The sequence below is a fragment of the Cryptomeria japonica genome, chromosome 9 (genome assembly GCF_030272615.1).
Source record: "Cryptomeria japonica chromosome 9, Sugi_1.0, whole genome shotgun sequence".
Lineage (NCBI taxonomy): Eukaryota > Viridiplantae > Streptophyta > Pinopsida > Cupressales > Cupressaceae > Cryptomeria > Cryptomeria japonica.
The window spans coordinates 234,911,923-234,928,335 of NC_081413.1; the positions used below are offsets into that span (position 1 = coordinate 234,911,923).

Below are 16,413 nucleotides of genomic sequence, written 5' to 3' on the forward strand. Positions count from 1 at the left end.
ATTGTATATTGATCATCAAGCCTTCTAGTATTTGAATAGTCAGAGCAACTTGAATTAGAGACATATGAGATGGTTAGAATATTTGCAGAGTTACACCTTCATGTTGAAGCATAGGAGTGGGAAGTCAAAAAAAGTTATTGATGCATTAAGTAGAAGGAGAAATTTGCTGATAGAGATGAGAGTGACAGCATTAGGATTTAAAGAGTTGATGACCTTGTATGACGATGACCCAGATTTTGCAAAACCTTGGAAAACATGTAGAGCACTGGTTATGCTAGATAGAAGCAAATGGTTGGATTATTTCATTCAAGATAGGATTTTATTAAGAGCAGTTCAATTGTGTATACCTAAGAGTTCTAAGAGGGAGAACCTGATAAAAGAGAAGCATAGTGGAGGATTAGTTGTACACTTTGGTGTTGACAAAATGGTAGCATTGGTGAGTGAACATTACTTTTGGCCTCAAATTCATAAGGATGTTAGGAAATTTGTGTAGAGCTATAGAGTTTCTCAAGTTGCAAAGGGTAGTAGTTACAACGTGGGATTGTATAAGCCTTCGACAATTCTAGAGAAATCTTGGGAAGACATAAGCATGGATTTGATACTTGGATTTCCTAAGACACAAAGAGGAAATGATTATATATTTGTGGTGGTGGATAGATTCTTGAAGATGACTCATTTCATACCTTGTAAGAAGACATGAGATGTAGTGTGTGTAGCTAACTTATTTTTCAAGGAAGTAGTGAGATTACATGGATTACCTAAGAGCATAGTTTCAAATAGAGACACTAAGTTTGTTGGTTATTTTTAGATAAAACTTTGGAAGAAGATGAAGATAAATTTGGAGTTCAGTTCTACTCTTCACCAATAGACTGATGGACAGACTAAGGTAGTAAATAGGAGCTTGGGAAATTTGTTGAGATGCTTAGTTGGAGAGATCACCAGAAGTTGGGATTTGATTCTTGCACGAGCAGAGTTTTCCTATAATAATCTAGTAAACAGGAGTACCAAAACAACACCTTTTCAAATTGTTACTAGAGAACACCCTAGAGGTATATCGAAATTGAGAGATATTAGTAATGAAGACAAGCAGAGTGTAGATGCAGAAGAATTGGAATATCGCATGAAGACCTTTCATACTAAGGTTAAGTAGCATTTGGAGGATAAGAACAATAATTATAAGGAGAAAGTAGATGAGAAGAGAATACATAAGGAATTTGAAGTTGGCGATGAAGTAATGGTGTATCTAAGAAAAGAAAGATTTCCAATTGGAACCTATAACAACTTGTAGATTAAGAAGTTTTGTCCTTGCAATATCTTGAGGAAATTAAGTTTCAAAAATGCATATAAAGTGGAGCTACCAAATAGTTTGAGTATTTCACCTATATTCAACATTGCAGATCTACATCTGTACCATGAATTGTAATTTTGTGAAGATAGTATTGCAAACTTGGAGAGACAATTACCCTAAAAGGAACCAGAGTAGATTGAAGACATTTTGGACAGTAGGATTGGGCGTAGTACTCAGAGAAGTCAGTACAAGGAGTATCTTGTGAAGTGGAAGGAAAGACCAATTGAAGATTCCTTTTGGATTTCTTAGGTAGAGGTGGACCACCTTGGTTTTCCTCTGACCCTAGCAAAGTGAGGGACTCACTTTTTCAACAACCCCAAATGTCTGATGCAAGAGCATACCCAATTCTTGGCAATCTAGCATCAACCAAAATCATTTCTTTTCAATTTGTTCTTTGTTTTGCAGTTTCAGCATTTCTTTGTGCATTTTCTTGTAATTTCTCACTGGACCTTATGGAACTTGATTTTTCTTGTGAACATGATCATCTTCCTTATTCCTAAACTGCAGGATGTTTGGATCATTTTTCGACAAGTTATCACTTTTGGATTCCGAGATTATTTTCTAGCTTTAAACACCAGAGCAACTTGGACCTATTTTCTATTGGTGAATCTTGTGGAGCCTCGGTACATGATTCTAATGTTCCTTGGTGTGTGGTCAAACTTCCTTCTAATCTGCACTTCATCCTTTGGATTTTTTGGAGGAATCCCTTTGGCGGAGGCCGACCTATTGGATTTACACATTTGATCTTGTTCTTTAGTATTTTATCCCTCTTGGGTCAACCAGATCCCTCTTGATCATATAAATAAATTTAATTTAGCATCATAAATCATTTAGAAAGAATATAGAAGATATATCTTAAGATTTAGAGGTCCAGATTTGACTAGATCTGTAATTGAGGATGTATGTGGTAGGCCAGTTATCCTGGATGTTACTGGTTATTTGTAATTAGTTTACATGGTCTAATTCATTTAGTTCTGCATTGCCTCCATCATATCCTTTGATTTCCATTATGTTTACTCTTGCTTCCCAGTCCAGATTGATCTCTTTGAGGTCCCTAACTAGTGTCTTCACCATCTTACACTTGCATCAATCCTTATTAGCTTAATCAACTCAATCAGCCTAATCAATTTATCAACATGGCTATAATGTTCATTTCCATCAATTGTTTGGTTACTCCTCAACTATGCATTTCCATTGAAAATGTACATCTAAACTTAATCACTTGCACAATATCAATCATCCAATCTTCTTTTCATAATTTATCGAGAGATCAATCTCCATGAATCTATTCGATAAATCTCTTGAAGGGGCATAACCAATCAATAATCACCCTTACCAAGACATCTCTAGGGCATATATCAGTTGATCATTTTCTCTTAAACAACGCGACAATCTGCATTCTCTCAAAGAGGGGCAAAATGTAGACACATAAAAATTTCCATTAAAACCTCCTCTTGTTTTTTATAAAGATAAACGAGTTTTACAAGGACCCAAAACATAAAGTTTTACAACAGCTGACCAATAGCCAAACCGGCAAGAAACAACAACAAATTAGGGGAGCAACCTTCAGCAATTACGAAAACAAAGGAAATGCAGACAAACAAGCCAAAATAAAAGAAAAATCTCTCAGTTAAGAGAGAGCACCAAATCCTTGTTCTTTTGGATGGAAATCCTATTGATTTCCTCCAACTCCTCCATGATGAATCTGGAGTTACCCTTGTTGCTGCTTCTGCTCTTGGATTTGGAACTAGGTCCAGTGGTTTTGCTATCTCCAGCAGCCATATCATCTCCTCCAAGATCTTTCACTGGTTCACTGTGATAGGATCTATAATTAGCAACCATGGCATTAATCTTTTCATGCCCCTCAATTCTATTGTTCATGGCTTCTTTACTAATGTTGACTAGGTTCTTGAGATTTTTCTTAATCTCAGCCATGGATTGCTCCACCTTATGAATCCTTTGATCATGATTGCATTTCATCACCTCAACATTTTGAGAGATTTTTTGTGTCATAATCATGAATTTCTTCGGTTTGTTGGGCTCAGGGGAAGCAGTGAAAATATCAATTATTTATTTAACCCCCATTTGAGGGTGTCAATTTAAAATGTCCTCTTGTTTAATATCAATTTTCCAATCATTATTAATTTGATCCAAATTAAATAATATCTTATTATCCCATTATTCTCCATTATCTTATGACATTTGAATTTTTCATTATTCCATTATTCCTCAGTATATTATAATATTAATATTATGTAATATATTAAATAAATCCATTTAATAACAATTCTCCATTAAATCCATTTTTCCATTCATTTTCTAAATCTCTTTCATATCTATTTCATCTCCTATTTATCATCTTCCACTCCTATCAATTACACTCACCTAATGCATGTGGGATAAACATCTTACACTAATCCTTTATCCCACATTCATCTTGAAACCTAGATTCCACCATGAGAACATTAAAAATACCTTGCCCTTCTCTCTTTCAGTCTTTCATTTGCATGCTTACATTTTCAAAGTTCTCTCTTGCATTCAAATTTTCATATTTTTTCATTGTGCCCATTGAATGTCTTTGATCTCCCATTTCTATGTCATTTCATCATATTTGATATCTTCATATCCATCCATCATAACTTCTTGTGCACATTCTTATGAAAGCACCCATATATTGAACACAAGATCTTGATTTGTAGGAGAACAATGGACTGGGATTTTATATTTAATGCATGTGTGTGTATGTTTTATTTTCAATTTTGCATGTGTTTATTGCAGGTACTCCACTGATAAGATGTTGAATCATCTGGATCTTATACCATAAGATCTCAGATTCAATTTTACCATCTATAAGAACTTACAATGGAGATGTTGAAGTGCAGGCATACACATATATCTATCTACATAGACATTGATTAAGGTTCTACAAAAAAATAGTTAGCTCAAAATTTTCAAATTCAAAAAATAAAAAATAGGTGAATATTTTTTTTGAGCAGAGACATTCATGAATAAGCACAGACATCCCTTCAAACTTTGCATAAACTATTAGCCCAAAAATTCAAAAATTTAAAAAAAGAAAAAACTAGGTGGGAAATGTATTAGATGGAAGTGTCAATGTACCAACATAGATGTCGAAACATCTACGCAAATGTTGATGCACAGATTGTAGAAAATAGTTAGCTAAAATCCTCAAAAACACAATATTTTTTTATTTATTATAACAATAGATACTGATTATTAGAAATGCAAAATCAGACTAGAGACTATATATTTATGTGTTTTTTAATGCCAATATATGAATTTTATATTTTTTTTAGAAATATATGCTTAAACAAAAGAACTGTGAGGGAAAAAAAATTGAAACATGGACATGGATTTGATTCCCATGAAGATGTCGAAACCAAGGCAGGGACGTCAGTTTGTAGATACAAATGTCGATCTACAATTCTTGCAAAAATAAAGTTAGAGGGAAAATTTTAAAAAATGTGGAGACATTGATTCAAGCCCATAGAGACATATAAGGACAAACAAAGATTCCAATATGAGGCGAAGGTTCCAATGCTATTATATACAATGATAGTACCAAAGACACTGAGAGGGGGGGTGAATCAGTGTCTAACCGGTTAATGGAATATTTGAACTTATTTTAAACTTTGCAACCCAAATTAATGTACCGATAAAAAAGTAATAATGCAGCAAAGAGAAATAACAGAGACAACATAAATGCACACCATAACACAAGATATTTTGGCGAGGAAACCTGGTACGAGAAAAACCTCAGTGGGATTTGTGACCCACAATATTTACTCACTGGCCAATATGAATAAATATTACTTACAATAGGGGCCTGCACATGCAAGAAGGCCAATAGCCTAGAGCACATTGGTCAATGAAAGAGTCTCACTGATTAAAATTGGATAATTAAATCCAAGAGACTATACTACTCAAAATAGCATCTGCAATGCTTGATTCAGTACCAGTTTAAGCTCAGTTAGAAACCTTAACCCAAAACCTTGCCAGCGAATGATATTCACTCACATTACCTATCTTCTAAGATCTATTACATAATCACCTTTCTTCTATTCTGTATATTTTCTCATTATTATCATATCAAATGACCTATAAGATCTCATACATATATGAGTCTTTACAATACATTATGTCGGCTTATAGATAATTAATTACATTACAATACAATTCATATAAACAAAACTTGTCTTATGTCGACTTGAGTGCCGGTATGCCTCATTGCCGCTATAAATTAGATGCCGAAGAATAAACTTGTTGTGCCTGCCGGTGTCGGTGAATGATATCTACGTTGCGGGTGAACCTATAGAAACCTATTATTGGTTGGTTGCCATCAATGACAACATCAACCACTCTCACGTGAGTGTAGAATGCCAACAATCTCCCCATTTGGCATTGATGGAAACACTCATGAGAAAAATCCAAAAGCTGTTGTCCAAAAATTGAAGTCCAAAACTAATCCCCAAAAATAGTGTGCCCCCATTGAGCAAGTGATTTCTTCTGTGCATTTTCCTCCGTACATTTTTCTCCATACTACTCCTCCTTTGACATCAATGACAAAGGATGTCAAAAAGAGTCAAAGAATACAAAATTCTACCTCATAGCCTATAACCAATTGTTTACAATTTGAAAAATATCTGCCAATATTAGATTCAGGGTCTGCATAAATTTATTACTGTTAGAAATAATGGTTTTGGTTTGCTGGATCATGCTGGTTAGATAATGCATCTGTTGCTCTGGTGACCGGTCTCCTTTTTTTGATGCTCTAGATAGCTCAACCCGCTGAGTTATAAGACTGTCCAATCTTGGAACAAGTTTTTTTTCAGCTCCCGAGCCTTCATCTTTATCCTTTCTTTTTCCTTCTCTAGTTTCTCTATCTTGTCCTAAAAAACTACCATTTCTTGTTCAAAAAATGAGGTAAGTTCTAAAGAACCTCTCATATTATCTGCTATTTCATCTATCTCTTTTTGTGTTTTCTTCATATTCTCATCAATGTCTTCAGTTAGGTGGTGAGGCTTGCAGGCTTCCTTATATAATTCTTTATATTCCAAAATTGTGGAATTAAGTACCGGTAATAAGGAATCAATATGCTTAGTATAGTCCTTGATAGTCTTCTCAAAGAATTCACCTTTTTCTTTATTCACTCTTTCTTTAATAATTTCTTCATTAACCTTATCTATAGTTAGAACATTTGAAGCAATAAATTTGGACAATGCATCCAATTTACCGAAAGAACCATCAATATGATATATCTTACTTACTAGTGCAATTGTTTTCAAAATAGGTAATGTATCATCAATGGCCTTGAATGCTAAGGCATTGCAATCTGTAATCCTCTTAATTGAATCCAAAAGAACATCTGTTACATTTGTAGGTCTGAAATCTGTACTGGATGTGCTTGGTTCTGTAATAACTTTCTTTTTAATAGATACTTGACCAATTGCCTTGACCACTTCCTCGTTTCGAACATTTATTTCCTCTTTATTTACAATTGTTGTCGGTTTCTCACTCTATGTATGTACCTCTTATTCTGTTGGTTTCTCAGTGTCAGGCTTTTTAGCTTCTACCAGTATTTCATGTTCTAAGAGTCAGCAGTGTTAACCAGTGACTTAGAGATCTCAACATTTGTAGCATTAGCTATCTTAACCTATGCAGTCTCTTTATCCATAACAATATTAAAATCCTATGTATCTACATTCATAGTAAAAAGAATTTCCTATTTCGGATTAGTATCATCATGAGTTATTTCTTTAGCCTTCTTTTCCGGTTGACTGTCTATGTGTATCGGTGTCCCTAAAGTTATTGGTGGGTGTCCTGTGCTAGTGGAGAAAGGTTATCTTTGACCTTTATAATAGGTACACTATCAATTATACCTTTACCTTTGTCCTTTTGATATACCATTGCAAAAGACTTATCCATTTCTTGTCTATCCCTTTCTTCTTTCTTTTCTTTTTCAACAAAAAATATGTCCCATTTGTTTGTAGTTTCATTTGCTATTTCTTTCACTCTCTCAACCATTAGACTAACCTGTCGATGACCACTCATACAAATTGACCAGTTGGCTTCAACAATCAGTTCATCAATCTCTTACCTAGAATTAACAGGGTGAATAGCCAATAATGCTTCAACCTTTAACTTTTTATCCAATTCCATCACTGACATTCTTTTAGCCTCTAACCTCAAATATAAGTCAGTAGGAAGATCATCTACAATCTCAATCAAAAATTTCTTGTAGATGTCAAGATGCAAAATAATGATTTCCTCTATCGTGTCCTTATCAGAATCCTTGAATGAATGATAAAAGTGTATTCACATTACAAAGATTACCTTGTGTAATTTCATTTACCAGTTCCTCTGGTGTGAGGGTATTTGATGCCTTAGGTTGTTGTTTCTTCTTTGGAGTTAATTTCTTCTTGGGCTCTCTCACAGCCCGTTGCTTCTTTCTTAATGTTCTTGTCCTTGTAGGAGAAGAAGAAGGTACCGGTGAAAGTTTCCTCTTCTTCCTTTCAACTCTTTTGAACTCTGCTGCCTTACCATTGTCTGTATCAGAAGAAGTGACAACTGGTGAAACATGAGCTACCAGTTCTAGTCCTTCCAGTTCACTAGCAGAAATACCACTTAAGTTCAACACATTTTCCTTAAATTCTTTAGTCATTTTGGATGCATCTTTGATGAATTTTTCTCTTCTTCTGCATCGAAAAAACACTCTCAATAGTGTCAGCACTACCAAAAATTTCTTCAGAGGGTTCCCTTGGTGCATCAAGAAGTGCCTTAGCATAAGCCTCAAGAATATTCAGATCAACTTCATATCCCATCTCTATTATCCAAATGGTTCTAGGAGTAACAACTTCCATCCATGTTTCATCTCTTTTGATTACAAAACATATTTGCTTGTCATACTTATCCACAATACTCTGTGGTATCCTTTCTCTAGCCTTAATTTTGGTTTGAAATATTTTGAAATAGGATTTTACCTTGTCATCAGTATTAGCACCAATGTCGGTAATAGCTTTCATGATCTGTCTACCTACCAGGATGTCATATGCAAAGTCCTTGTGACCAATGTCAGGTATCTCCTTTGTAAAGTAAAGCATTAAACACACAAGTAGATTCCCAAAATGGAATGTTCCCTTCTTGTCACCATTAATATTTTTCAAGTTATCTAGCAGTTCATCCTTAAGCCATTCACAGATGTCAATTCTAGCATTGTTCTTAACCATTTCATATGCACTATGTATACACAAGCTAGAAACATAATTTAACCTATTTGCATGAGTAACTCTGTATCCAAATACCATGCTCACATATTTCACATTTGCATTAGTGATGTCACTAACCCTAAGAGATCTATTGTCAAATGTAGCTCCGGTTAGGTCAATAACACCCTTGTTTGGTATCTTCTTCTTTTTGTCAAGCCTAGTACTGGTTGAGGATAAACCAGTAACTGCCTTGATTGCTTCCTTAGTAATTTTAAAAACAAAGTCTAGCCACATAAACTCCCCATGAACTCTTCTCAGTACAAGATGAACTATCTTATCTAGAAATTCAAGAATGTTCAGAATTTCAACAAATCCTAAATCCTCAACAATCTTATGCTTCGGCTTGACTAAACCTTGTTTATCAGTTATAACGTCTTTGTACATGTTCTTCAAATCACCAGACCCTAAATTCTCTATGTTACAATGAATATAAATCCTCAGGTCTTCGGAAAAAGCAACTCCCTTTGGAATCTTAGAAAAGGCTCCAATGCAATCATCTTGCTTAGCAATCTCAGGAATGATTTTAAACATGGGTCTATGGTGCTTAATGTTTTCTACCACATTAGGGTTTGCAATAAATTTAGGTGCAGAATATGAAGATGCCATTTCGAAAGATAAAAACACCTTGCTGCTTCGCCTTTAGAATGCCTTTGCTCTCTCTTGTGCTCTTTGAATGCTTGGATTCTTGGTGAATTGAAATGAGGGTTATTCGGTGCTTTATAACCAAAATGTTCTCCAATAATCGCATTAAATGCTTGCCGATTAAGTGAAGTCTTAACATATCTACCGGTAAAAAAGAAATATAACTTCTTACCATCAACCGAGGGTAGAATGCATGATTTTCAGTTTTCTGCCATACCCTCTAAGGGTTATTCCTTAGTCAGATGAAGAATCTCCTACCAGTGGAGGGTTTCTCTGTTCTACCAGTGCAGAGATAGATTCATCAACTCTCTGATCTCTCTTCTTAATCTATTGTTTTTAAAATTCTTGCTCTATTTCGTTTACTTTTTCTTTTCCCTTCTCATTAGATCCTTTATTGTTCACTGGTATATTCTTTCTCCTACAAAATTTTACAATATGTCCAATCTTGTTACATGCATAACAAGTTACATTATTCCTCTAAATAGCCTTTCCATATCCTTGACCGGTTTGTGTTCTATGTTGATTAGATAAATGTCCAAATCTACCACAAACATAGCATTTCACATTCATTCTGCAATTTTCTAAGTTATGACCAACTTTATTGCATTTGGAACATTGACTAGTGGGTAAATTTGTATTCTGATTATTTCTAAATCTGCACTGATTTTCTCTATGACCAAATTTGTTGCAGTTGAAACATTTCCCATTAAATTTATAAGCACTAGGTTGCCTTACCAGTTTGTTGTGATCTTGATTGTTTGCATTCCCAGAACTTTCTCCATGTTTAAATCCAAGTCCAATTGTATCTCCATCAGGTTTTCATTTTTTCAGCATGTCATCAAGCCTTTCTAAACTTTTCTTGAATTTGTCTTTGTGTTCATTTGCAGTGATTAACTCATTTTTTAGAATGCTAACTTGTCTCATAAGCTCATCTTGATCATGTTGCATGTGAATCAGATATGTCTTTAGCATATCATTTTCATGACAAAATCTTAGATTTTGATTTGCTCCATCACTAAGTCTCCTAGTCAAGTCTTCTTCATTCTTCTTCCTATCTTCAATATCCTTATATAGCCTCATGGTTAAATTTTGCATTTCATACTTCATGTTAGTGATCTCTTGCCTCAACTTCTTTGCAATATCTCTAAGAAATTCCTTTTCATCATCATGTTTCTGCATTTGCTCATGAAGTTCTTTCCTCTTGTTTTGTGCTATAACCAGGTTCTCCTAAAGTCCTTTAATGAATTCCTGGGTAGTCCTTAGATCATCTTCAAGTTTGATATTCTTCAATTTTTCTGCATCAAAATCTTCAAGAGCTCCTTCCAACTGTTTTCTCAAACTCTCCATCAGTGCCAGTTTCAAAATCTTCCTCAAGTTGTTAGGCTTTTGCAAATAGAGGACCAAGATCTAATACCAATTGTTAGATGCAATGATAGTCCCAAAGACATTGAGAGGGAGGGGGGTGAATCAGTGTCTAACCAAATAATGGAATATTTGAACTTATTTATAACTTTGCAACCCAAATTAATGTACTGATAAACAAGTAATAATGCAACAAAGAGAAATAACAAAGACAACATAAATGTACACCATAACACAAGATAATTTGGTGAGGAAACCCGGTAAGGAAAAAACCTCGGTGGGATTTGTGACCCACAATATTTACTCACTAGCCAATATGAATAAATATTACTTACAATAGGGGAGTCCACATGCAGGAAGGCCAATAGCCTAGAGTGCACTACTCAATGAAAGAGTCTCACTGACTACAAAATGGATAATTAAATCCAAGACAATGTACTGCTCAAAATAGCATCTGCAATGCTCGATCCAATACCAATTTAAGCTCAGTCACAAACCTTAACTAAAAACCTTTTCGGCAAATGATATTCACTCACATAACCTATCTTCTAAGATCTATTACATAATCACCTTTCTTCTATTCTGTATATTTCTCATTATTATCATATCAAAATGACCTATAAGATCTCATACATATATGAGTCTTTACAATACATCATGTCAGCTTACAGATAATTAATTACATTACAATACAATTCATATAAACAAAACTTGTCTTATGTCGGCCTGAGTGTCGATATGCTTCGTTGCCGATGTAAACTAGATGCCAAAGAATGAACTTGTTGTGCCTGCCGGTACCAGTGAATGATGTCTGCATTGTCGATGAACGTATAGAATCCTGTTACCGGTTGGTTGCCATCAATGACAACATTAACCATTCTCATGTGAGTGTAGAATGCCAACAAATGCAAGACTTACAAAAATTCTCTACAAAATCTTGCAAAATATTTTAGATGAAAGGGATGTGGGGTCCCACCAACCATGCCAAAATGAAGATGGGGGTAAATCTAAGGTAAAGATCAATTGTGTGAACCCAATAAACACATATACATTCGAAGAAAAAATAAGATATTTACACCTTATCTTTCATTTCTTCCATCAATTGAGCTTGAAGTGGATGTAGACCTATGCTCCACTTGGTTTTCTCCTTTGGTGGGGGATATGTGGATTTCTCTCCACTACACAACAAGATTAAATTGATCCAAATGATAAGTGTGGATAAAATGGATTGTATGAGGCAACAATTTGGCATTATGGGGGTATGGAAATAGATTTTGAATTTCAAATGGATATGATCATGAAGGATGGAGACTCAAATTTATAGATTGGAGAGGTTCAAATGGAGGGCCAAGATTAGATGGAGATGAAGGGCTAAGATTGAAAGAAAGTGGAAGAGGATTGTGAGGACAAAGTGGGAGATCCAAGAGATTTTCCATAAAGGTATTTCTTATCTACACACTTCTCAAAGTACATGGGGAAGAGTTCCACAAGTACCTTGGGAAGAGAAGAAGGAATATGAAAATTCCTAGGGAGAGGAAAAGGGAATTAAAAGTTCCAATACAATGCATTGTGTAGGGAGAATAAGTGGAGAAAGGAAATAAAAATTCCTTGGAAAGAGGAGGCATGGGAATGTGCAAGGATTTGACATTCTTTGGAAGAGCAAAAGTTGGTGCATTTAAGGTTTGGAGGGTGAGATGAGAAATCCATTTATGGAAAGAGTTGACTCATGCCTAATCAAGGTGATTAGGAATTTGCAAATTTTTAGGAGTGATTAGGTGGGCTAGTGAGGGATTAGAGTGAAAGTGGAAAAGTTAGAAGGATGTGTCCTAAGGAGAGAGAATTAGTGGAGGAATATTAAATTGGAGGAAATGGTAAGCATGATTAGGCTAGGATTAATTAGGCTAGATGGTAAGATTAGGAAGGGTGATTTGTAGGAATTAGATAATTAGGTTACTTAATTGAAGTTAATTAACTAATCAATGTTTAGAAGAAATAATAGGAATTGAAATGATTTTAACGAATAAGGAATAATTAATTTTACTAAATTAATTATAAGGGCTATAGTGATAAAATTAATTAAACTTGATTTAATTAATTTTTAGAATAAAGGGTTTAACACACTTAGGCTAATTAATTATTTGGAAAGACCTAAATTAATTAACTACTAATTTATTTAATTTTGGATGTCTACACATGAATTTTCATGACTTTTCTTGGTAGTTGGCACTTTTGTGGAGTAGATTCTTTACATTTCTCAAAACATTAATTCCTTTTTAGCTACTCATATGTTTTGTGATTTGAAGTTGTTGTGGATTGTCTTGTCAAATGGTCTTTTGAGGCTAATCATATATAGAATGTTTTAGCCTAGGGGTCCATATCCCCCAATCAATCTTCACAAATCCTTCATATACTTTAAAATGATATCAGTTAGGCTTTTTTTTTATTGTTTTTGTGTTGTCTATCTTCTTAATTTTATGTTTAGCTTTAAATCGCGTTCATAAGAACTTATAATAAACCTTCTCAAATTTTTCTTCTTTTAAATTAAACAAAAATTATTGTTATTTGAAAATCTTTATGTAATATTTTTATTCTTTACTTTTTTAAAATGATTTTGAACCTTGGAAAGAAAAATACTACATTAAATGTATCAATATGATATAATCAAATTTAATATGTATACATTTCTTCCATCTAATAACCAATGTGAGTTGTCTAATGTTTCGAAATGAACTAGTTCTAACACTTATATGTCATCTTCTCGGGATATCATATATGATTAGGTACCTAGATTTTCGCCTTGCATAAGGAAAGACCTGGACTATTGCGTAAGGAAAGACCTGGACTATTTCAAGTCAAGATGATTGAATGCATTGCGGGTCATTCACGTCCTCGCACTGTCCTCATCTGTCAATTTCATGTAACATCGAGCGCACACGACGAAACTGCCTTCAAATATTCCTTTGGAAAAATTTGGAATTTTTGTGGTCCGTAAAACCCAACATCTTGTGGTTTCCAGCAAGTGGCCATTATCGCTTACGTGAAAAAGAACGATGACTTATCGACAATCCTTTAAATCTGGAAGAGCCTCCCTAAGATTGTAATTTTGTGGTTTCAAAAAGCGAGTGTTTTACATATTGTAATTTAATTTTGCGAAACATATGGCAGTAATCATGCTCCGCCCAGCTCCCGCTTTCTTTTCATTCGTTTTCAACTATTTGCTTTTGATTCTCCACTGCTCGTCCCTCTCCCATGACGGTGTAGTTTTGCTTGAAATCAGAAAGGTAGATTGGAGGGACAGCAGTAATGCTTTGAGCAACTGGAACGAGTCTCACCAAAATCCATGCACTTGGAAAGGAATCTCTTGTGATGCATTCAACACGGTTACCAGTGTTGATATCACCGGTGAGTCCATTTCTGGCAACTTGACTTCTGCTATATGTGCTCTTCCCAATCTCACAGTGCTGACTCTCCAAGCCAATGCTTTTTGCGGTCCCTTCCCGCATGCCTTCCTTCACTGCAAGCGTTTGCAAAAGCTCGATTTGTCGAGCAACCAGTTTGCTGGAATGCTGCCCAGTCACATCTCCGAGTTGAGTGAATTAAGAGTCTTAAATTTATCGTATAATAGTTTCAGTGGTTCCATTCCTCCAGCCTTCGGAATGCTGCCAAGGATGGAAGCTCTCTTGTTCCACGAAAATAGTCTGAGTGGGACATTCCCTAAATTTGTCGGGAATTTGGAGTCTCTGAAGAATTTCACGATTGGCAGTAATCCTCTGCGCCCTGACATGATACCGAGAGAGTTTGGCAATTTAAAGCAGCTGCAGCAGTTATGGCTATATAACTGCAGCCTTGAAGGCGGAATCCCGTCATTCCTGGGCAAATTAACACAGCTGGAGGACTTGGACATTTCGCAGAATCATCTCTCGGGTGTTATCCCGATTTTCCTGGCCAATTCAACCCAGCTGAAGTCGTTGTGTTTGTGGCAGAATAATCTCTGGGGTGATATTCCGGCTTCGCTGGGCAATTTAACGCAGCTGGAGGAGTTGGACGTGTCGCAGAATCATCTCTGGGGCGAAATTCCTACCAGTTTAATGGCTCTCTCAAATTTGAGAATACTCTATCTCTATGAGAACAACTTGTCTGGACGAATTCCGGCGAACATTGACCAACTGAAGAGCTTGTCCGGGTTAGATTTTTGTGCCAATCAGCTTCATGGCACAATTCCTCAAGAAATTGCCAATCTCACAAATCTGAATCTTCTTCAACTGTGTTCGAACCGACTTACGGGGACGATACCTGCTCAGCTCGGGAAGCTACGTTACTTGAGTAACTTGATGCTCTACGACAACAAGTTCAATGGCTGGTTGCCCCAGAATTTGGGTACGTACTCAGACCTTATTGAAGTGGATCTGACGAGTAGTGGATTGGAGGGCCCTCTACCAAAGAATCTGTGCATGGGAGGAGTGCTGTATGGCTTCGAAATCACTTCAAACAATTTCAGCGGTTCTCTCCCTCCTTCCTTTGAAGACTGCAAATCTCTACGGTATCTGTACGTCGACAACAACCAGCTGAGCGGCGAGATTTCTCCAGGGCTATGGGGTGCTGTCAATCTCCACGGATTGTTTTTAAACGACAATAAGTTTGAAGGCATGATTTCACCTGCAATTGGCCAAGCGAAGGATCTGAGTCGATTCAGAATAAGCAACAACCGGTTCGAAGGAAGAATCCCTGCACAAGTTGGACAGCTGAAAAATCTTGAAGTATTTGAAGCCAGCAACAACCGGTTGTCAGGGCCCATTCCCCGCGAGCTCGGGAGCTTAATATTGCTTAATATTCTAAAGCTCGACCATAATTTTCTGTCAGATGAAATTCCCAAAGAAATAATGTCGCTAAAGAAGCTCAATCAGCTCAATTTGGGTCACAATCGACTTACAGGCGAAATTCCTGCATTGATTTTGAGCGACCTGAATAGTCTAGATTTGTCAAACAATTTCATTTCTAGAGGGGTTCCTCCCGAATTGGGATTATTGAGACTGAATGCTTTCAATGTTTCCAACAATCACTTATCTGGACGCATTCCTGAGTCTTTAGACAATCCTGTTTACAAGGAGAGCTTTGTGGGCAACCCGAGGCTATGCGGAGGTCGGAATTTGATGCTACCATCGTGTTCCTCTCCACATAAGTTGTCACCTCAAACTTTGGGTATGATTCTGTTGCCAGCTTTGCTTGTAGTAGCCGTGGCTTTGGGATACATTTGTCTGCGTCGCTCGTTTCGCAAGAAGCCAAGTGACACGTCATCGTGGAAGACGACGGGATCAGGGACAATCGGCGGGGACAGTCGAAAGGAGAGGATTTCAAGTAGCCACTCTGAGAGCGAGAACGAAATGATTTGCTTTTCAGATCGACCGAGCTAGAAAATTGTGTTGCTCCTTTCCAATTCTAATCTTTGTTAGATTGCCAGCTCAAGCCAGCAACAGCCTTGGGTTTTGTCTGAGTAAAGAAAAATGTTTGTAGAGAAAGTAGGACACGCGTGTTTAGTAGGCTTGCAATGTAGAATATGGAGCATTTGCACCATCGTAAGAGTCAATTTTCTATTTAATCTTATCAGTGGCAGTTGTACGCTTTTTTTTTTCATATAATAAAATGTTGTGTTTCATCTTTTTAGTGAATCAAATTGACAAATAGTGAAATGATTAATAGATAATTTTCATATTTGCAAGTTTCTGTCATACATATAGATATTGATTGTTTAAATAATATGCATTGCTAATCATAATT

The 16,413-nt window shown here is 35.9% G+C and overlaps 1 protein-coding gene across 1 annotated transcript; it reads left to right on the plus strand.

Annotated features, from left to right (window-relative positions):
* The first annotated feature begins 13,796 nt into the window (after positions 1–13,796).
* Positions 13,797–16,049, plus strand: LOC131076971 (leucine-rich repeat receptor-like serine/threonine-protein kinase At1g17230). The gene has a single exon (XM_058014327.2). The coding sequence runs from the start codon at positions 13,797–13,799 to the stop codon at positions 16,047–16,049; it is 2,253 nt and encodes a 750-aa protein (XP_057870310.2).
* Positions 16,050–16,413: the final 364 nt, after the last annotated feature.